The 23,780-nt window shown below is 33.9% G+C and overlaps 1 protein-coding gene across 1 annotated transcript in view; it reads left to right on the top strand.

Annotated features, from left to right (window-relative positions):
- Positions 1 to 23,780, top strand: part of LOC115879316 (glutamate receptor ionotropic, kainate 2) — a 344,372-nt gene that overhangs the window by 291,534 nt on the left and 29,058 nt on the right. The window contains exons 14-15 of the mRNA XM_030896084.1: positions 14,394 to 14,592; positions 18,392 to 18,623. Coding sequence (XP_030751944.1) covers positions 14,394 to 14,592; positions 18,392 to 18,623 — 431 coding nt within the window. The remainder of the gene's footprint in view (positions 1 to 14,393; positions 14,593 to 18,391; positions 18,624 to 23,780) is intronic.

Below are 23,780 nucleotides of genomic sequence, written 5' to 3'. Positions count from 1 at the left end.
TTGGTTTCTATGTAATTTGACAAATAAGTAAAGCTGTCTCTTTAGTTGTCAGTTTTGAGTCAATATTTTTTAATTCTCTTTTGTGTCGATTGCTGATTAAATTGGAGCCAGAAATGGCTCAAAACGAAGTAAGTAAATTACCAACAGATATTCAGCCTGAGACGAATATACGCCATATCCAAACTACTTCCATTTAAATCCCGAATAACTTATGAAAAGGAATACAAAAATTTTCAAAAATTGAAGCAATTAAAGAATGTGCGAGAAGAAATAATGTTTTTAACCTATCCTCGCTGTTAAGTATCATTTAATCTACCCTTGCGGTTAAAGTACTATTTTATCTACTATTTTTGATAGATATAAGTCAATTTTAACAGTTGCTATGGAAAAAAAAAGTATTTTATTTTGATAAGTTTGCGAACTGAGAACGACCAAAATTGACAATTAAAATCAAAAGTACTAATACTGGAAAATCTCTCAAAGGAAAATAATGTGCTTTCCAACTTCTCATAGTTAACTTAGAACTCTTGTAATTCAATTCAATAAATAACTTCTTACGAACGTAAATCTCTATCATTATTTTCAAACTCTCAAACTTTAACCCTTTAATTCAACTTTAGTTTATACTATAATTATACAATACCGTTATAGTGCCATTAAACAGAATATAATACAACAATAGTGTACACCAAAAGTTTCTTCAATACCAACTTAACTGTTAAATATATCCTCTAAATACCTCTCGATATTTCAGTAAACTAAGTAAATTTAAGTTTTGTTAGATATAATAGAGTAAATTTCATTATAGCCAAAATTACATTTTAGAATTATATTTTTCTCTATTTACGGATTATAGTTTTTTAGGGATAATTAGAAAATTTTGAAATAATGCGTCTAGACTTTTAAATGGATTTTATGGATATATATGAATTCTCTCCATAAAAGTCCTATGGGTATTTTTCGACTGTAAGATAATCTACAAAATAAAATAGTTATTTTTTGTAAACACTGCTGCGTTAATCCAACGGAGACAATTGTAAGCACTAATAAACAATTTTGTCTTACAGACAAAAAGTGCTTAACGTTTCGGGAAGTATCTCGTTCCATCGCCAGAAGCAAAAAAAATAGAAAGAGCGAAGAAAAAAACTAAAACAATTTTTTTACTAGTATATTTTTGTTCTGTGTTCTTTGTGTTTTTTTTTGCTTCCTACGACGGAAAAAGATATACTTCTTGAAACGTTATAAGCATTTTTTGTCTGTTAGGCAAATTTGTTTATTGGTAAATCCCTGCTGACAATTAGTCTCCGTTGGATTAACGGAGCAGTGTTTACAAAAAATAACTATTTTATTTTGTAGCTTTTCTTACAGTGGCGAAATACCCATTGGACTTTTTTGGAGAGATGAATCCGCCACAGAGGTAATATACAGGGTATCATTGAAATGGTGTAAAAAAATATTATTCACGAAACAACCCACTACCCTTGCAAAAACTACCCTTTCCGCTTTTCCAAATAATTTTTCAGTGTCACCATTTGATTTAGGATCAAAATTTATGACAAAGGATTTTTTTCCAAATTTTATTTCGTTTTTTAAGCCTACAATTTCAAAACAACCATTTTTTAAATTCACCCTTTCAGTGCCCCTAACTCCCTTAATATGCATTTTCCGCCCTATACTTATAGGAACTTTTTTTAATATTTTTAGGAGTACCATCACCCCCCCCCCCCATTTTTTAAACCATTTCAATGACACCCTGTATAATATAAGTAACAAAAATATAATTTCAATATTTTTAATTCGAAATTTTTTAAAAAGTGGACAGTTAGTTAAAGAGAATACGGTACTTATATCTATCACAAACCTTCCTTCCTTCAGATTTATCTATAAATATTTCTTTCCATAAGATCTATTATCAACGTACCCAAATAAAACTTTTAATGAGCCTTATATAGTCTAAACTTAAATTTAAGTAGATGCGACTTTGATTTAATTGGTCGAGACAACGTGAATTTTTAAATATCACAATGAACCCTTTTTATAAAGCTCTTTCTGTAAATTTAAATTTTCTTACCTGCATCTTCTTCTTAAGGTGCCGTGCAGATTTCTGCATAGGCGTTCATCTTTTTCTTCCTCATCAGATGGTTCTATTTATTGCAGCAACTTGGAGTGCCTGGAAGTCCTGTTGTATGCCTGTCCAATGACGAATATTTCTCAGCCAGAATAGCTTCCTTCGGCCTATTCCCCTTTTGCCCCCCCCCCGCGATTTTTAGCGTTCTCCTCGTAGTATGTGTTCCAAATAGGCTATTTTCCTAAAAGAGTCCACGTTCTTCTAGACCAGTTCTTCTGAGAATGTCTTCATTTCTCTCACGGTCGACCCAGGACACTCTTTGCATTCGTCGTAGGGTCCCCATTTCGAAGGCTTCAATTTTGTTTATTGTTGCTACCTTCAGTGTCCATGCTTCCACACCATAATATAATAAAACGGACCAGACATAGCACTTCACCATTCTGTATCTGAGGCTGAAGTTCAAGTTACTATCTGTGAGAAACCTTCGAAGTTTTAGAAAAGTTGTTGTTCCTGATCTGGATCCCACGTTTGGTTAACCATGAATCCCAAGTATTTAAATTGTGTGACCTGCTTGATAACCTCCCCAGTCAAGTAAATTCTGGTGTTCGGAATGTTTCTGCCGACAGTCATAAATTTGTTTTTTTTTAGTATTAATTTTTAAACCCAGTATTTGTCTTTAATTGTATTATTATTAATTGGAATGCCATTTATTTTCAAGCCAATGGAGATTAACTCAGTGAATGCTCTTTCCACATACAAGTTAAACAACATTGGAGACAGAATATTTCAAAATCTTCTGTTATTCCCACATTATGTATATGAATTTCAGCTTTTTTGGCTTATTGGATTTGGCTTATTGGCTTTGGCTTGGCGAATTTCAGCTTATCTGCATAATAGCACAATATTAAATTGTACAAAATGTTATTCATTTATAAATTGATTTAGTAGGAATAGTTGAGAAATGGTTCACAACATTTAAAGCAGACGAATTAGATGCGAACATTGTAAGCTAACAAAAGAAACTTCTAAATGTGAAATCAATGGTCGCTAAAGTCTAAAATTAATATCTTATTTGTGAATCATTTTGGTACACTATTTAGCTTTCTTTTTCTAAAATTAATGTAATAACATAATAATAATCGTCTTTAGTAGATTATAAAGAAGTTTAACCCTATAAAATTAGCGTCCAAAAAAATAAGTATTTATTAATTTAATTATTTGGATTATATTAAAAATAAGTTTTTAAGCTTCATTTTAATTCTCCTTTTTAATCCATTAGCCATACTAATAATTCTGAGAATAATTCATATTCATAGAATACAACAAACCCAGTTTATATATTAATATTACTCGTAGAGGTCAATGAACGCCTTACAGCATTATTATACCAAAAATTACAGGACCACTACAAAACTTTCGCTAAAACTCTAACTCCATTTCATTAATTTCTCCCCGTACACGTGTAAATCAAGCAGTACTCTTCCTAACAACCGAACTGCTTATTCTTCGTTACGAAATTTGCTGCCTCAGCATCGTATCCTGCTCGTATTCAATTGCCAGCTTGGAACTTGTCGGTATTCCAAGTGGTCCCTCAAGACATTAACCGGAGGAAACAGCAAAGTGCAGTTATTACTATTACGGTATTTACACGTAGGAGCATCCATTACGTTTAGAAACTGATTGCCTTAGCTCTGTTAGAATAGGATTTAATATGTTTCGTAGTAACGTTAACTACAATCTTTTGATTGATTATTTTGAAGATTGATCATTTTTATACTTATCTAGTGCACTAACATTAGTATTACAGAAATAAGTAATTTAGAGTTATTCTTTTTAAATTACTTTCTTCGCAATTAATAGTACACAAATGGTGACCCAGTGTTAATAATTTTCATCAGGATTTATTTCATTAAAATTTGTAAAATTAAAAAAAAATATTCCCAGAAATATAAGACGGTTCAGACATACAGGATGGCACCTCTCATACGCCTCGGAGGCCCCAAGGAGAACGACAGTTTGTATTGAAATGAAATTTTGTGAGCATATATATAGGTTCATTCAGAGCACTTTTAAAAAATATAGAGAGTTCTACAGGGTGTCCCCAAAAAAGTTACATATCAAAGTTGTGTTTTTTGTAATGGAACACCCTATATATTAATTGATTTTCGGATTCTCGGAGAAAAATAAAGGTGAGTTTTATAAGAGAAGTAAAAACTAAAATGTAAGGTTTTTGACATATTTAACATTTTCTAGAAATGAAGAACAATTTTCTAAATTACAATAAAAGGTACATAAATTGGAATTTATCCGATATAGCCTAATATGTAGTTAAATTGACTATTGTACTTTAAATCAAATTAAAACTTGCTCCAAAAAGATATAGAGAGTGAGATAAAATTAATGTTGAACATTGGTCACCTTTAAAAGCATGTTACTCTTTTATTTTAAATGGAACACCCAGTATATTATTCCGATATTCAATGGAGAATTCGGCTCTCCTCAAAATACTATTAAGGTTGCCTCCTCAAACAAAGATTTTCCTAGATATTTTCATTTACATGATTTGATCTGAGTAGATCTTTATTATTTGATAAAATCTAGGTGGCTGTGATATAGTCTGACGTTACATCAACATAGCTTTATAATTAGTCCAACTTTAACAACTAGTTATCATTTCAGTGCCAACAAAAAAAAATTCTCAGAAATCTTATCCTACATCAGAGAGAATTGATATGATTCTATTAGTTGGTGAATGCAGTGTGCATTCACCAATTATGGTTAATATGTTAAAGACAGTGTTTACAAAACTCGAACAACTAGTTTCGACAACATGAGAGAAATTACTGTAGCTGCTTTTCGAGGTAGAACTCCACATATGCCTTTTAAATTGAAAAGTCCTTTTGAAAAGACAATCATTTTTAAACGGTTTTATTTAGCTCGACCCGTATGGTATTTATTTATTTGTTTGTTTATTTGGGTCAAAATTAGAAATTTAAGTACCTTCCTGTTGTCAGATTGATCTGAAATTTGGTACACACCTTTAGTTCCGATGACAATACAATATAGTAATATCAATAATATTGCAAATATAAGATGGCCGCCGGTACAAAATGGCGGATTTCATATTTTTCCACAACCCCCTCAATATGGGTATCAAATGAAAGGGCTACACTAGTTGAATACTGTGATTATGACAAAACAAAAATTTAAAATCCAAGATGGACGTCGTTACAAAATGGCGTATTAGGTGAGGGCATGAGTAGTCGTGTCCAGAACAGTTGTGTCCAAGATTGTGTGACGTTAGAAGGACAGATAAAAAAATAGGTGATTAGATGTACCTACGTAGTTAGCGGTAGCTTTACCACCCAAGTTAAGGTAATAGGTTAAAACGTGCTGAGGACTGTATGGCATTAGGGTGGCTAAAAATGTAATGTCGCAAGCGTTTTCCCCTCAAGATTGGGCGCCTCTTGTTGTATATTATAGCCTTACCCCTCTACTGGACCTCTGAGGGGGTCGACCGTTAAAATGTCCATTACTCGTGGGAACAACATGGAAACAATAAATAAAAAAACAAACAAAAATAAAAACGGAACTGCTACACAACGAAAAAGAAGGCTCGAAAAGGCGAAAGAAAAGTATAGAACGAAACGTGCAAAAGAAAGTGAAAATGAAACCTATAGTCGACTACAGAAACGAAGAGAACGGTTAGCAACAGAAACACCTGAGCAACATGATGCCAGGTTAATAGCACAACGTGAGAGACAAAGGCAGTTGGTAGAGTCAGAAACACCTGAGCGTCATGAGTCCAGGCTAGCATCACAACGTGACAGACAGGGAGAGTTGTTAGCGGCAGAAACACCTGAGCGTCATGAGTCTAGGCTGACATCACAACGAGAGAGACAAAGAGAGTTGTTAGCGTCAGAAACACCTGAGCGTCATGAGTCTAGGCTAGCATCAGAACGCGATAGACAGAGAGAGTTGTTAGCGGCAGAAACACCTGAGCGTCATGAGTCTAGGCTGACATCACAACGAGAGAGACAAAGAGAGTTGTTAGCGTCAGAAACACCTGAGCGTCATGAGTCTAGGCTAGCATCAGAACGCGATAGACAGAGAGAGTTGTTAGCGTCAGAAACACCTGAGGGTCAGATTGTAATAAATTATCAGGTAAAACACCATGTAATAATGATGCACTAAATGAATGAAATAGAATGAGGAATATTCGGTAGGCATTTCCGTTAAATACTAAAAACTAGAAAATAAAAATTCGGTAAAAAAACTTTTAAGTTAAACGGTTTTATCTTATGTGCACTGAAAACTAGAAAATAATAATAACAATTAGGTATTTTGAACTTCTAGTTCAGAAATATTTTAGTACTAGGCAGAATAGCTTTTAGGCATATTAGACTAAAATAAAAACGTGGGGCCCATTAACTATTGCTGTAACACTTTCTTCTATACTAAGTGTGGATTGCATCGACTTACTATAATCGTAACTGGAGATTTTGACAATCAATAACCAGCCGTGGCGGCTTCACCAGCGAACGCCGAGCTCATGATCTACCAAAGTATAAAGATATGCTTTGCCATAGGTAGGATTTCTGAGGGGCCCCACGTTTTCATTTTAGTCTAATATGCCTAAAAGCTATTCTGCCTAGTACTAAAATATTTCTGAACTAGAAGTTCAAAATACCTAATTGTTATTATTATTTTCTAGTTTTCAGTGCACATAAGATAAAACCGTTTAACATAAAAGTTTCTTTACCGATTTTTTTAGCAGTTAACAAGAAAGGAAGCATTTTGAGCATTTGATTTCATCTAGCTAATGTTTGTCGCATAGTTATAGGTTTATATCTATTTTTGATTCTGTAATACTCGTAATTAAAATATGTTTTAAACGTGTATCTTTTTATTACCCGTGAGTATTTTACTCTACAATTTATTTGTTATAATAATATATTGTTATTTTTCAAATAATAAAGATTTACTGATGTAAAATCATAAAAATTAAAGTATCTCTAAATATTTTGAAGATATATAAATTCCCCACTGAACACCGGAATAATATACAGGGTGTTCCATTTAAAATAAAGGAGTACTTGCTTTTTAAAGTGACTAATGTTCCATATTAATTTTGTCTCACCCTGTATAACTTTTCGGGTCAAATTTCAATTTGGTTTAACATACAATGGTTACTGTAATTAAATATCGGGCTATACAAGGTCAACCAAAATTTAGGTAGCTGTTATCGAAATTTAAAATTTACTCTTCATTTTCACAAAATGTTAAATATGTCAACATTCTTACAGTTTAGGCATATGCTTCTTTAATTAAACTCATCATTATTTTTGTTCTAGAATCCGAAAATTAATTAATATATAGGGTGTTCCATTAAAAAAAACACAACTTTGATACGTAACTTTTTTGAGGGACACCCTGTAGAATTCTATATATTTTTATAAAATGTTTTCACTTAACCTACATATGCTGCAAAAATTTAATTTCGATATAAACTACCGTTCTCCTTGTACAGTAGGGGCGACACCCTGTACAGCATAGCTTTTTAAATTTTCAATGTAAAACAACTCTTATCTTTTTACTGTCCAAAAAGTAAGGTCTTGTTAAACATGCCTTTTTTACTTCCCTTGCCCTTCCACATTTTACGTACGAGGAAAAAAGTTTTAATTCCCCCTAGTTTTATATAAAATTTAATCAGTACGTTAGAAGAGGAGTTTCCGAAACAATCTCGTTCTCTATTTAATTAAAAACTTTTTCCGAGGGTTTTTCTTTTCCACTCCTCCACCAGCAGATATAGTCCAACACCCAGAAAATTAATTTAAATTATTTGGGCAACAACTGAGGCGGACTTTTGCCCGATTCTCGTTGAAAAGTTCTCACAACTGAATTATTTCCCACGATCTAATTGCTTAGTAATTTTGTTAAGAAGTTAATCTATGAAGTTTGTACGAGTTTATTTCTGAGAGAGGAAAATCTTATTTAGCTCTTATGTGGGATTTCGATCACTGATATGTTAGTTTGAAGCTTTTCGAATTTTTGCAGTTAATAAAACTACTAGTTTGTTTTAAGACTCAATCAAATTATTAGAAAATAAACATATCCCAGTGCTTTTACGGTTCATTTAAGAAATACATAATCATGTATTGAATAAAAAAAATCTTAAATAGGTTCAAGTCATTGAGACATTGGATATTTCATTGATATAAGGGTCATTAACCCTATGTAAACTAAGCAAGGCTTATCAATGCCATCCATATGCCCAGAATTCTTCTGCGGCGCAAAAGCGATCATAAGAATGACTACAAAACTGTGGGTGACCAACAAATCTCAAGAATGGTGGAGAAACACACCAGTACAGGACAGGCGAAAAAGTTCATAGGGAATGTTATGTGATAAACAAAGACAGAAAGTTTATCAAAGTTATAGTAGGTCCATGGTACAAAGAATACAAGGTATGATATTGCGCAGGTTGGTCGCTACGTCACAGGTGATAACAGGCGCTATTGGTCAGCACGCTCCGCGCGCCAGTTCAAATCGTCAAGATATTGTTATAAACCTGTTTTTTTGTTTATATACCGTCATTGAATTATCGCTAAGCAAGTTACTGTGGAGCAGTGCGTAAGGAGTCGGGCTAGGAAGCGAGAGACCAGAGTTCGAATCTCGGCCGGGACATAACTTTTTATTTATTTTTTTAAATACTGTTGTATTCTATAGTTTATTTTTGTAGTATAAAAAAAAGAACTATTTATTCTGTTATTTTTTAATCTCCGGTATTAATATAAATTGATTATTGGTACAATACCTCATTTAATATAAAATAATATTCTACTTTTTGAAATGTATCGGTCCGTAATTGTACCTAAAAGTAATATATTTTTAATGATATACCATATTGTAAACTATTTAATATTTCAGTCACTTAAAAAATTAACTTGCATTGATTCGCCTACCATTAAAGGAAATTTGAGCTATATAATCCTTGATGGGCATATTCTGGGTATGCAAATACTTCCTCTAAATTTTGGGTTTCGTTCAACCGATTTATTCTCAAAACCTGAAACATCTAAATATAAAAAGAAGCACAGGTTACTAATTATAATAAACTTCACCCTTCGAATTACTTCCACTAATTATAATAAACTTCACCCTTGGAATTACTTCTATCACAATTACAATACATTCATCTGCATTGGCATTTTCTACTTTTCGATGGGAAACAATAAAATTCCCAACATTTTTTAAATGATGTAACAATTCCTCTTGTGGTTACTTTTCCATATATATCCTCATCTCTGTCCTCATGTGAAATCAGAGGCAATGAACATGAAAATTATTTACAATAAACATCGCAAATTAAAAACCTAATAAACAATTTTATAGGTACCTACCGAATATAGAAATAAATTTAGTATTCTTACCCTATTATGGTCCAAAGTCCAAATCCATGTTAATAGATAATTATTATTTTTAAATATATTTTTTGGAACTGCTGGTTTTAGTAATTATTAATTTAAACGAACTAAAAAGTCTTAAAAATAAACAATTCTTAACCATAACCCCAAAAAATGCAGATCTCCTGTCAACTTTCTTTATTTTTTATTTATTCCTCATTTTCCTAGTGACGTCACAGGTGGTATGCGCGAACTGAACGAAATTGGAGCCGCTATCGATCATACCTTGTATTCTTTGTACCATGTAGTAGGTCTAGTAACAAGACATTGTAAACTTAATAGGTATCGTAAGGGGGATTAACTAATGAAGCCATGTGTAGATTTTGTCAGTCTGAAGAAGAAACTACAGAACACAATTTATATAAGGCGTACAGCCCTGAAAATATTTGCACTTATTTAAGACTAACCCATGTTTATACCGTACGATCGAATAAAAACGGCGTCCAGTTGGCTTGGAAATGACGATCGATGCAATTTCCCATATAATTTTACATGTAACATGACAGCGATCTTCATTTCATAGCCATCGCTAACGCCTTTTTTTCGATCATATTGTGTTTTAGATTCTAAATAGGAAAAACACTGGTGTTAAAGGACAAAAGGATACTTTGACTTTAAGCTTTGCGAAATTAAGACATTTTAGAAATATTAAAGGTTTTGATAAATTGTTTATTATAATTCCAAGTAAAAGTGAATCAGATAGGATCGTCAGGAGAACTTTCGCTGCCATACTGTTCAATTGAACACGTACAATAACGCCAAACTAGATAGCTTCGCAAACAGATTCTATGTCTACCCATTTAAAATAAGAAAGTTGCTGTCAACTCCCGGTATTTTCGGAAGTGCCGCCATATTGAAAATATTTTTAATCGAAAGATCTCGTTGTGAAACAATGATACGCAAAAAATCTGCGATCTAGATATTGTAGTTCTCTAGAAACTTCTAATGTACGCTCACCCTGAGACACTCTGTATATGGGGTATTGATTGCCATTTCCCAGTCAACTGGACACTATTTTTTCGAGACGGTATATTTTACGGCTATTCAACTACAGGATGCTTGCCAGTTACAGTTTGTTTCTGTAATTTTAATTCACAGACAAATTATATTTACTCATTTAGTCATTTTAGAATGTCGTCTGTCAGAATATTCAATAACTCACGCTTTATCTGTAATTTAATAAGTAGTAAAACAATATTTTATTTCTTCAAAATTAAGGACATTACAAAAAAAGTTTTAAATCTCTAAATTTTAACTAATATTCAAAACCCAACATTCTTTGTTTGATGTTTATATTTCTTTTTACCAAAAGAAATTACAAATTTAGCAAGTATGTTATTGAGACTCTAGTTAATAATTCAAAACCAAAAAAAAAAACAAGAACTTTAAGCCAACCCTATCATTTAAAGCGGCATTAAAACCCGTGAAAAGCTCCAGATTAAAACTTCACTCGTTGAAAATTCAAAAGAAAAACCCGTTAGAAACTATGTAAATAGCCGAATCCGAACTCGGCCAGAGACGTAATTATAAAAGTTTATCAAAAAAGATTCGTAATTACGGGCAAAGCAAGTAATTAGTTTACACAATGGCTGTGTTACTTAACCGACCGAACAAACACGATGCAAAATGGGGATAAAAATTATTTAAATTAGTTCGTTTTTGGGAAAGTTGTAAAGCATAAGTTAACTTATAAATTACCGTCGTTTGTTAGAAGATAGTAATCCTCTTATATAAATTTTCATCTTTTAAATTAGTGATGGGAAAAACAGATTAATTTCAATAATCGAGTATTCGAGTTTCAAGCAGTTGCAATAACCGAGTGATCGCTCGAGCGAAATATCACTCGTACTTAAAAGTATGGTTTTTCACACGTCGCTTGTTGTAAGTACTCGTTAACGCCAAGCGCCAAGCAGTAAGTGGCGTGCGCACGGCACATATTCTTTCGGTGATGAATGGCAAGTAGCAAGCGGCGAGCGATTCGCTTGATCGCTTGATTTAGTTTATTTCAAAGCATTGTCGATGTAGGTCGTAAAATTTTGTCCCTCAGATACGCAACGGATAAATATATACGGCGTCGTATAAATTTGCTACCTGCCATGTATGTAGAAAATATAGAATAGCCATCCAAACCCTACAAAAAAAAACAACTTTAACTATATTGGGGTTAGTAGAAAAACGAAATAAAAGACATAACCCATCATTTGGATTCCATTTTTGATTTACCTCGAATTCATGTTTAAAAATGTGTTTTTTCTGCAAAATTTGAAATGTGTCTATGTACTTTCTTGTTCGATATTTTATTCTATTTGAAATACTGAGTATGTCTGCAAAATTTGTTACCTTAGACTATTGGATGATAATCATATTTTCCTGAAAATATATCAATTTATTTATTATTAATATTTTAAACGTTTCACAACTTCGAATTATGATGGGTCCATCGTCGAATATTCTATGCAATATTCGACCGAATTGAACATGATATACCGAAGCCACCGAAGGTCAACAAGAAGGAAAATAGAACTAAACTTGGTATTCTCCAAAACACAAAAAAATCGAAAGAACTCTTCTAACAATTAACAAAGAATTGTTAGAAAAGGTGCTGCCAAAATTTTTAATTTCCTTGTTGAAATAAAGTTTGTTTTTTGAATTAGGGGTTTAGGATAGTAAAGATAAGACAAACACAGCAATCTAAGGTAAGTACCAAAACTTTAGAAGCTTGTTCAAAGACTCTCAGTAATAAGAAATTTCTTAGATGTTAGTGTCTGTTGTATATTTGTATTCAATTTTCAAACATCTTTCTCTTTTTTAAAATATTTTTAATTCATTTTTATCGTCTAATATTTTCGTCTCATTCATATTTAAATACCACAGTTAATCATTTTTTTTATACTGCCAAATAGAATTTGAAGAATTAACAGGTATAATAATTTAATAAAAATTAACATAATAAAAATATTAAATATATTTAATAGGATTGGAATATAAAAGTTACAATGATTATAAGCAATTGACTAATTAACAGGGGCGGCTCGTAGCAGAGGAAGATGGTGAGGCACATTAGAAGAGAATTTTTATTAGTATGTATATAGGGTGACCATTAGTACGAGGAAGTCCAATATCTTCGTAGTTGACAAATATATGAAAAAAAAGTTCTATATAAAAAAAATGCATATCCTAAAAAAAATATTTTCTTTAAAATTGCAATCGCATTACCATTTTTCTGTACAGAATTGGGTTCAGCATAAAATTCAGCATACATCACATATTGATTTACTTGAAGCACTATAGGTATTTTTTAATTTCATTTTTTAAAAAGTGGTAAAAACCTGGAGTGAATTTAACTTATTGATATATTATTGCTTAAGCATGTATATAGCGAGGTATGTAGGACAAACGAAGAAATCCGAGAAAAATTCACATTATTTTATACAGGGATTTTTTTTATGGCACGGCCAACATTGCAATATTATAATGCTATATCTCAATTTTTTTAAATGCAATACACACTGTATATTATTTTTAGTATTTTAGATACCTACACACTTAAAAAGCGCCACATTTTTGTATTTAAAATATTTCTAAATTTTTAGCAGTTGCAGAAATAGCCTTATGTAATAAAATTCGCAGTATTATACCGTATGATCGAATAAAAACGGCATCAGCGATGGCTATGAAATGAAGATCGCTGTCATTTTATATGTAAAATTATATGGGAAATGTCATCGATCGTCATTTTCAAGCCAACTGGACGCCGTTTTTTTTTCGATCATACGGTACCTATTACATAGGGCTATTGCAACCGTAAATTTTTATCAAAGCGACCTCAGGATATTTTGTCTTTTATTTTACTCTGTATGGTAAAATTTTGTTTTTATACCAAAAAAGTTTTGTTTTTCGTTCACACAAAATGAAATATGTAACAGGTTGCTTTACTTTTTGACTATACGAGTACACAATTTATCTAGAAATGATTCGAATTCGAAAAACTTTACCTGGGGAAGTCCTCTGATGATGTATGGTCCCTCTAAATCATCATATCAATCTACAAGTCACTGCCCACTTTTTAGGTATTTACTTAATACGTTGTAATCAGTAAGACGAGTAATTAAACATGCAATTCACATTAAAAAAAGTATATATTAATCAATTAGAGACAAAACAGTGCAATAACCGGCAGAGTTAATTCAAACTCTGATTCAAACTAATACAAATTCCCAAATAATGCAATTCTGCATTTTCAGCCTATCGCCTAAAATCTCTCGGGCTGATCGGGAAGTGATACTTGGTGATAACATATTTTTAACGAACGGCCTTTAAGGTTTACATTTACATTTGAGGCTCGCCTCAATACGGTCTTTTTACGCGCTACTACTCCATACATTTTATCTCTCTTCAACTAAAGGTTTTGCCTATGCTTTTTCTTTTCATTCTATAGATTTAAGATCCCAGTGAACGCTGTCGCTCCGTCAATGCGATATACCACAATACGCTAGACAAGGAAAGGCGAGAGGCAAACCTCTGCACATATACTTCTTAAAGGACAAATGAGATGGATACACATCGTCGAGTTTGTCGCATATCGGAAAGGAAGCGCGTTTAAAGGAATACCATCGACATAATTTATTGTAGAATGATGGATAAAAAATACAATTATTATTGATGCAAATAGGGAAAAAATATAAAATTGTGATTAAAGATGTATCGATTAATACGTGTAATTCTTCAAATGTATTGGTGAGACACTGCCTCATCTGCCTCATAGAACAAGCCGCCCCTGCTAATTAATTTCATCTTTACACTCGATAGTCTGACATATTACCCTGTGCATTACCTATGACACATTATGTATCCAATAGGGCTGTTTCAACAAGAATGGTTGCTGGAATGTGGTGGTTCTTCACTCTCATAATGATATCATCGTACACTGCCAACTTAGCTGCATTTCTCACAGTGGAACGAATGGACTCGCCGATAGAAAGCGCAGAGGACTTAGCTAAACAAACTAAAATCAAATACGGAGCTCTTAGAGGTGGATCCACTGCAGCTTTTTTCAGGGTAAAATCATATATATTTATATTCTTATATTTTTCCATAAAATATTCTTCATTTTGAAAAAAAAGCCTAGTAAAAGATAAAAATACCAACACATTTTTTTGTTTTAAAGGTAAAAGTTATTACTACAGAAGAAAGTTTTGGAGCTTTATTTTTTGGTTGTTGAAACTGTGTGTTGAATAATAGTGAACAATGTTTTATGTCAAACAAAACTGACAGACTTAACTTTCTGATTTACACGAATAAATACGGCAAATAATAACAAGAGTGGTTGGCATAATAATTTTGTCTGAGTCTATACTAAGGCTAATGCTTGATTTTCATGCGTCCGTTATCCGTTGATACTATTCAAAGGTTGATACGATGGTCCAACGACGCTCTGATTGGTCATAGCGTTTTGGCGCCACTTTTCATCCATCAATTTTTTGCTCCAGCCCGTCAACTGAGAAAGATCGTACGATAACGCATGTTTTGACATTTTTTTGATAAATTTAATCTAACCTTAATAAAAATATAATAGTACAAGAGTTAGCACCGCACAGTGGATCGAGGTATAGGGATATAACGGTCATAAATAGTAAAAATACTTTAATAAGTAATTTGTAGCCCAGCTGCTTTATTTATGGCGAAAAGAAAAATATCTATAGATTTTTTTTATAATTTTAATTGAATTTTAGCAAAACGCCGGTCAAATCATGACTGCAAAAATTATTTTTTTGTAGAGCATTTTTTGTACACACCTGTAGATTTACCGTTATTGCGTTGTCATGATTTCTGGTGAACTCCAAAAAATGTTTTCCTTACATTAACAGCCCCACGCCCCCTCCTTTAAAGGGTGAACATGGGGGATGGGTTTCGGGAAATGTTTGAATTGGGTGAGCAAGTGAAAAGTGAAAGAGATAAGTTTATATATTCTTTAAAAATCACTTCTTGTATCACTAGCTGTTTGTTTAGACATTTCTTAATAAAAAAAATTAAGTTCCCCCGTGAAAAAATAAAATAACAAGATACTAATTTAACAATGGGATCCAAAAAATATATTATATGCGTGCAGACGAAAAAGTGTTTATAATTTATTTATGTTTGTAAAAAAGTGTTATTTTGTAAATCAAGTGATTTCCATACCTAAAAGAAACTTTAAACAATACTATAAAAAAGTATAAAATTAAAAAAATATATATTTCACAAAACAAAAAAAATAAACCACCATTACAACTCTGAACGTAAAAGTAGAAAATAATATTTATGAAAGAAAACATATTCTCAACCAACTCAGTAATATGTTCTATAAAAGGAGTTCTTTGGCTTCATCATCCAGCTCTAAACATTCACTTTTCTTCCACATATGCCGAAATGCAGCCAAAAAAGGGTTAGACGATATCAGGAGACAATTAAAAACATCTTGATTTGTGGCATTCCGTTAACATTTTCGACTATTGTCTTTTCTGAAAAAACGTAACTTAAAATTGTGTTCCGGTCTATTGGGAAACACGGACTACTTCAAATAAATATATCGCTTGAATATCCAAGTGGTAACCAACTCAAGGCGGAACTCAAGAACTTGGAAGATTCCATCCGGAACCTGGAATGGAAATCTTGCAATGGTCTAAGACACTCGAAGAAGTTTCTGAGGGCTTATGATCAAGAAAAATCACAGATCTTCCTGGGTCTGAGTAAGAACAATTTTCGGATTGTCACGGGGTTTTTAACAGGACACTGTCTCCTCAATGAACACCTCAGTAGATTGAAACTAAGAAGAAACGGCGAATGCAGATTCTGTGGGGAAGATGGGTGAAACACCAGTACACCTCATCACTGAGTGCGCCGAGACGACAACCATTCGTGCCATGAACTTTGGTACGACTGATATTGGAGATGGAGAACTACCCTCTATAAAACCGTCCCAGATACTGGCTTTTGTCAAAGCCCTGGGACTGTATGATGAGTTATGATTCAAGAAAGGGGGACACAGTGGATCTGTAAGGTCGAAGTGATTAACCCCCCTCCCACTCATTCTAAAAAAAATCGCTTGAATAGGCAGAATTCGGTAGACCATTTTTTGTTTATAAACAAATACATTCCTCAAACAATATTATTTGCGATAAGAGGAAACGTCGATAAGCGTCGATAGTATTTTTTTGGAGTTTTGAAAACTATAAAAATATGGATAAAAACGACGTTTAAAAATACATGAAAAATTAATACATAATAATAATTTCAGAACTTTCTTAGTAATAGTCCAAAAGTAGAATAAACCTTTTCTTTAAAATATAAAAAATAATAATCATCTCGGGTTTTTTAAAGCCTCCAGGAATATTTAGATTCTTATTTGCTGATTGATTCTATCACTAAGCGAAAAAGACAATTAAATGTGATGGGTTTAAGAGAAAAAAAAAACATGGTTTCAAATTTTATTCAAAAAATTTGTTGTTATTTTTTTATAACTAATGCTACTACTATTCAAAAAGTTTAACAGTGTGTCATATAGTTTAATTTTTCCAAAATCACTTATGGCCGCTCTTTAACATATGCAAGAGCCACTGTGCACCGTGGGGAAAATAAGAATTTTAAGAAAGCTGGTTCTTTAATATATCTTCTACTATGCTCTCCTGTGCTGTCCTGACCAAAGGGCGGGCCGTCTGGTTGCCGCGCGGTTAGGCTACTGCGGTTCGCTACTGGGCATCACATTTGTTCAGAGTATCCCATTTTCGTGTATTTTATGGGATTTCTCGTTTATGAGTAGAGATACAATCATGCGATTTTCACATGGCTTTGCTACTTTTTTATGAAACTAAATTTGTCACACATAGGCTTTTCCTAGCCTCCTTAGTTCATGAGATACAGGGCGAATTTGTGATGCGCAATAGAGAACGGATGTTGAATACATATATGGGGGATGTACAGTAGTGAATGCAACGTCTACTGGCAGCCAGACGCAGACGGTCCGCACTCTGTTCAGGAAAGCATAGCAAAAGATATATTAAAAAAACAGCTTTCTTAAATTTCTCCCTCAAAAATGTTGCTATAGTAAACTCCACGAATGTTTGGGAGTGATTCATCGCTTGATGAAGTTAGAATCGACACGCGCGCTATCATTTTTACATTAAAAACGTAAATTTTTACCGCAGACGTAGGTTTTTAAAGGCCCGGTCTAATCATCTGCCTGCGCTCCTACTTATTCTAAAATGTTAGCGTGATTGACAAAGACGATACTATATCACGTTCCTTTGATTGATACGTTTTTGTGCGTCAGTCCATTGGTGTGCTTGCAGTGCGACCAATGGGGCATTCCATTTTATATTTATAACCAAATATATGTTTTGACAAGACTTTGACAGTTAAAACAACAAATTACAACAGATTATTTATTAATTATTATATGACTTGAAACACCACGGCACTGGAATTAAGTTTTATGTAACCTTGAACAGATTAGTTCACATGGTAGCGACCGATGAATCACTCCCAAACATTCGTAGCGTTTACTATAGCTCCCAGACTATAAGTAAAACAGCAAAATCGTTACGAAAATAAAAATATAAAATGGCGCCAATCTCAAGTAAATCGTATATCCAATGAATGGAGGCATGAAAATTCAATAAATTTAAAAACTCTCTAATTTTCTAACCAATCGAAGTTTTTAAATTTAACCAATAAGATTAATATCTTACCTTCGTATCGTCGGACAACAGATGCATGAAAATCAAGCTTAAGGCTAAATTTCAAAGCAATAGGTTAATGCTTTGCATATTTAGATTTGGAAATAACTTTCCTGTCCTAAAAAAATGTATTATGTCTTCAGGATTCAAACTTCTCAACCTATCAACGGATGTGGGCGTTCATGGAGTCTCAAAGGCCGTCAGTGTTTACCTCTAGCAATCAAGAGGGCGTCGAACAAGTGGTAAAAGGCAAAGGAAGTTACGCCTTCCTGATGGAATCTACGTCAATCGAATACGTCATTGAGAGGAACTGCGAACTGACGCAAGTTGGTGGGATGTTGGACTCAAAAGGATACGGAATTGCCATGCCTCCAAGTAAAATATTTGTTCTGTTATTTATTAAGTTTCGTCTCAAAATTTTGATATGATAATTGTAGATTTTCAATTTTTAAATTGGCACTTACGGCAATATTTGACATTCAAATTCAATTTGGCCAAAACGCTAAAATTATTCAGGACCTAAGTAACAAAATTCCGACTTCCGACTAGTTTTGACTATGCGCAAAGTTGAAATTGGTACTTTTCCCTGCCCTATGCATACCCAAACTTCAAATTACGTAGCGAAAACGTCGCTACGACGTTGCACTTAAACAGTTGTATATTTTGACCCTTAACAACGTTGGTAAACGTTGTAGGGCACAACGTTGTTAGAAGTGGGGTTTTATACCGTTGTCATTACGTAGGCAGAAGGCATGTTTATTGTACTACAGAATAACAAACGTAGTACAATGTTGTGCAACGTACTTTTAAATGACGAGTGTATGTACATACTAACTACAACGTAATACAACGTTTTATTAAACGACCCAAAGCACATTCAAAATTATAACCAATTACCTCGTTGGATTACGGCGACGAGCGCGACGATATCGATTTTTGTTGTAGAAGCGGAACTATCTACACCTAACCTCAAAAAATTCTGTACTGTACTATCACAGAGCAATTGGTTAGGTATTTTTTATGTGGTACTTACTGTGTAAAGCGAAAAGAAGATGTATAGGAAAAAAGTATATAAATACTCTACAATTTTTTATAGAAAAAGGAAAAAGTATTTAGAAGAAAGTCAGCGAGCAAGTCAGTGTCCGAAAAATGAAGTGGAAATAACGAGTTTAGGTTCGTCATCCACATCCTCGCAATGTGCTACAACTGGTAGCTTATCATCAAAGGATACTATAGAAATAAATAACAGTACACCTGAAGCCCATACAACAGAGGAATACTATGAGAATAATGATCCTCCAGAAGAGCAGTCAACTGAAATTCATCCTGACGTCCTTTCGACCAAAAAATAAAAACATTTTTAAGTCAGTGGAGTGTACAAAATAATATATCCCATTCAGCTGTAAACTATATAGTTTTTAAAAGGATTATCATCTTGTGCAACAATACTTACTTCCTGTACGGCTTTTTTAACAATTAATAAATAGAAATACTGATCTAATGTCAGCCATCTTATTAACGAGTATGTGACCACCACCACCAAAGGATGACTCAGCTTTCTTCTTTATTTTATTTTTCTTTGGTAAAAAGAGCACTGTAAGCAGGAATTTTGTTATTTACCTCCTACATGTCGATAGGGTTCATAGGTCCTATTTCGTCAAAGCAGGTGTCAATTTCTGAACAAAAGGTTGGCATAGGTGAGCCAAAGGTCGGTTACCGCACCTTATGCACTATGTTGGTATTTTAAAGGTTGCCTTAGGCAACTCCGCCATTTTAATACGATTTATCTTTTCGTGCGTTGTTGACGAATCGAATAAAATATCAGACACCACAAAATACTGCAAATTTCGTTAAAGAACTGTATCTGTTAGGGTTGTAAGCTGATTTTCCTGATAGATTTCGTATATTTGTATCAAACTTAAACAAAACAAAAGTTAGGTTAACCAAGTAAACTATAATTTTAAAATTAAAACGAGGAAATAAAAAAGGGGTTTTGCCATATTTCGAAGTATCATGGTCACTTTCAACAGTAAACTAATCTTCGCTGATGAAATTCAATTGCCGACATCTCAAAACTTTGCAGATTTGTCGAAGTTAAATTCACCTAGTTATTTCTTAATGGAGCATAATATATTCCATTTCTAATTCATACATCATTCATTTTGGTTTCCCCATGGTTGAATATAGTAATATTTAACGACGAATATTTTTAACTCTAACCCCAAAATATCGCGAATCGGCATGAAAAACAACTTTTAGCACACGACGTACTACGTCGCCTCAAGCAACATCGCCAACGTTGGCGACGTTGTAGCGACCCTAAAAACATCCACCATTTTGGTGCAAATATGGGTCGCTTAGACGTCGCTCCGACGTTGTCCGGCAACGTTGGGTTGCTCCTGGCCACGTTGTGATTACGTTGAACAACGTAATTTTGCCACTTGGGGAGTGAAAGCATTGGAGATTTTTCTTGGTTTCCATTTTAAAGTTTTAACTTCACTATGTCATCTTTTTTTTATCATAAAAAGGCAAAAATTATGTGCGATTGAATGTATGGAGTGCACGATTATATTGTCCAAGTCTAGACCATACCGGGTGGTGCATCGGCGTTGAAAAAGTCCCATGCAAATTTAGAACTGCCTAAATATTGGCTTTCCTACTGATTTGACAACGAAGTCGTAACTAGTTTTTCTTAAATTAGTTAAAAAGGGCTTTTACAAAGACGTCCAACGTTAACATGTATATTCGGCATATTCACCATCTATTATTGTTATTGTAATTTGGTAGCGATCGGACGACATCAAACTTTGACTTTTCTTACGTAAAAACTAACTGTCAAAATGACACGGGTTGTACACGGTTAAGTTGGCCTTGGTCCAATCTATCGAAATACCAAAATTCATTTAATTTGGACGATTTGGACTTAAATTTCTTCGAATGTTAAAAAAATAGATAGTAATAGATAAACCTTCCATATTATTAGTTTTTCTACGACTAGCCTAGAAAATGCAGTTTGACACACGGAAACCTCGATCTGAAATTGGCGTTTTGCAAACTGTTGTGTGCTAAGATTTAGCGCACTGGTTTTTTTCTCTGGGCCAATTGTAACATTTTTAACCTCCAATGTTTAGCTGAAACGCGAAACGCAACGCGGCCGTCAGAAAAGTGTCATAATTACATCGCAAATTATTTCACAAAACTGGCAAAAACTGAGTGAGTCTGCTGCTAATTTGTAGTCGTAGAAAAATAGCGTAAAAAACTCGTTCGAAAACTTTTTTGTACACTCGTTCGACTTGTGGCTCTTGCCTGCGGCTCGAGCCAACAAACTGGCAAACTCGCGTGCAAAACGTCGTTTTCGAAACTCGTTGTTTAATATACTATTTCGACCTGAAATAACACAGACAAGAAATTATTAATATTTTTTAATCTGTGTTAATTTCATAAAAAAATTTCGTTCGTGCTTTCATATTATGATTCATTTCATTTCCCTCAATCATAGTTACGTAAAGTCTACTTATAGCTTTTCTTTCTTTTTCTCATTGAAACGAAATTAAGATAACTGTTTCCAAAGTAACGCAATTAAAACCTCTTTTCCATTTCCTTATTTATTCTGCCACCAGATGGCACATCCAGATGCTCCGATTTAGGGAACTAATGAATTCGCTTGTCATAAAACGGCCGCCATCTAAACAAATATTGCCGTAAAATTTGATAATGGCCGACGGACGTTTCGTTTAACTCGCATAAAACTGAGCGGTTGTTCCGAAAATTAGATCGCTAGCTAAACAAAGACTTTATCCGTTGGAAGTTGTAAAAGTGGGTCGGATGGACGACGAGTTTCCAAGAACGAGTAACTTTTTAGGAAGTTAGCAAGGGAATGGCCGTATAGGCGCGGCGGAATAAATTTTTCATATCCAAACAAGCGGCGCGCGTTTGGAAATTTTTCCAAAATTAACTTTTGAAAGTCTGACTGGGTCAGTCTGTTAACAAGTAACAATAATTCTAGGAAAAGCTAGTCTAATTTCTAATGCAAATTTAGTTACCTAATGTTGAAAAAAAGTTCTTGAATTAATTATAAATTGCATCCGCAAACTCTGAAATAAATCGAACTAGACCGAGACACGCCGAGATTGGTTGTTTGTTTTTTATTGTTTACTTTGTAATGGAGTGTATGTAATACCACTTTATTACATATACCGCCATTACTCGCTGACGAGTATTTGACACGTATCAGAAGATGGTCACGCAAGGCGTTTTCTTTCATGAGCTTTTCTGTGACTGAAAAGCCCGATACGTGATGTTATCTGTCTACCCCACTCCAGACATTCAAAAATCTCATTGCTTTGTTGCCTCTTTACTTTTTGGTTGTTGCTCTTAACTGACTTTACAATTCTTCTACATTCCGTTCTATTGTGAACTGCCTGTTCCCACTCATTCTGCTTGTTAATTCCCTTTAAGTTTTCGTGGAAAATATCCTTGAACCTTTTGAGTTGTCCACCCGGCCTCCTGTTACCGTCTACAAGCTCACCGTAAAGCAGAGATTTTGGTATGCGGTTTTCTTGCATTCTGCATACGTGACCAGCCCATCTTAAGCTGGACTTTGTAATCATGACTTAAATACTCTCGCAGTTAGCTTTTTCAAGGACCGATACGTTTGAGACATGATGGAACCATTTGATTCTTAAGAGTTGTCTAAGATGTCTCTGTTGCAACTTGTTTAATGCGTTCATGTGTCGGCGGTATGGTACCCACGTTTCGCTTCCATATAACATGGTGGGAATTATTATCGCTCGGTACACCGCAAGTTTCGTTTTTGTGCTCAAGTTATGATTGTAGAAAACCCTGTCTTTTAATTTCCAGAATGCTCCTGAGACGTTGCCAATCCTGTGCTGAATTTCAGAGTCGATATTGTCCTTTTCCGAAATCAAACTGCCGAGGTAATTGAATTCCAATTATTGTTCTACATATTCCAACAGTTCATCTCCGATTTTTATAGCATTGTTGTGATCTTCCGGGGGAGTGCACATCATTTTAATTTTATCGATATTCAGCTTAAGTCCCAAGGCCTCGTATGCCCATGTATATGTGTTCAACATTTCTTGCAATTGCTGTAACGTATTTGCAACTAGAACACAATTATCAGCGTATTGAAGTTCTGTGATGAATTTTGTACGTGTTTTTGCCCTGAGTCTTTTTATGTTGAACAGACCGCCGTCGTATCTGTATCTAATGCCCAAACCTCTCTCCTGGAGTTTGCTGTCCACTATAACGGAGAGCGCTGCCATGAATGTATTGAATAGGAGAGGCGCTAAGACACATCCCTGTGTCCACCCAAACGCCTGTGTTTGTTAGGAAGGGATCGCTCAGTGATCCATGATATGACACTCTTGATTTGTTGTTATTATGGAGGCTTTTACACACTAAGAAATTTGATGGGTACTCCGAACTTTTTCATAATTGCCCAAAGTGCATCTCTGTTCATAGAGCCGAAGGCTTTTGTTAGATCGATGAATGCAACGTAAAGTTTAGACT

Source organism: Sitophilus oryzae, unplaced genomic scaffold, assembly GCF_002938485.1.
Source record: "Sitophilus oryzae breed Bouriz unplaced genomic scaffold, Soryzae_2.0 scaffold_1576_pilon_pilon, whole genome shotgun sequence".
NCBI lineage: Eukaryota > Metazoa > Arthropoda > Insecta > Coleoptera > Curculionidae > Sitophilus > Sitophilus oryzae.
Note: the sequence above shows the minus strand (reverse complement) of the source record. Positions and strands in the feature narration are given on the sequence as shown.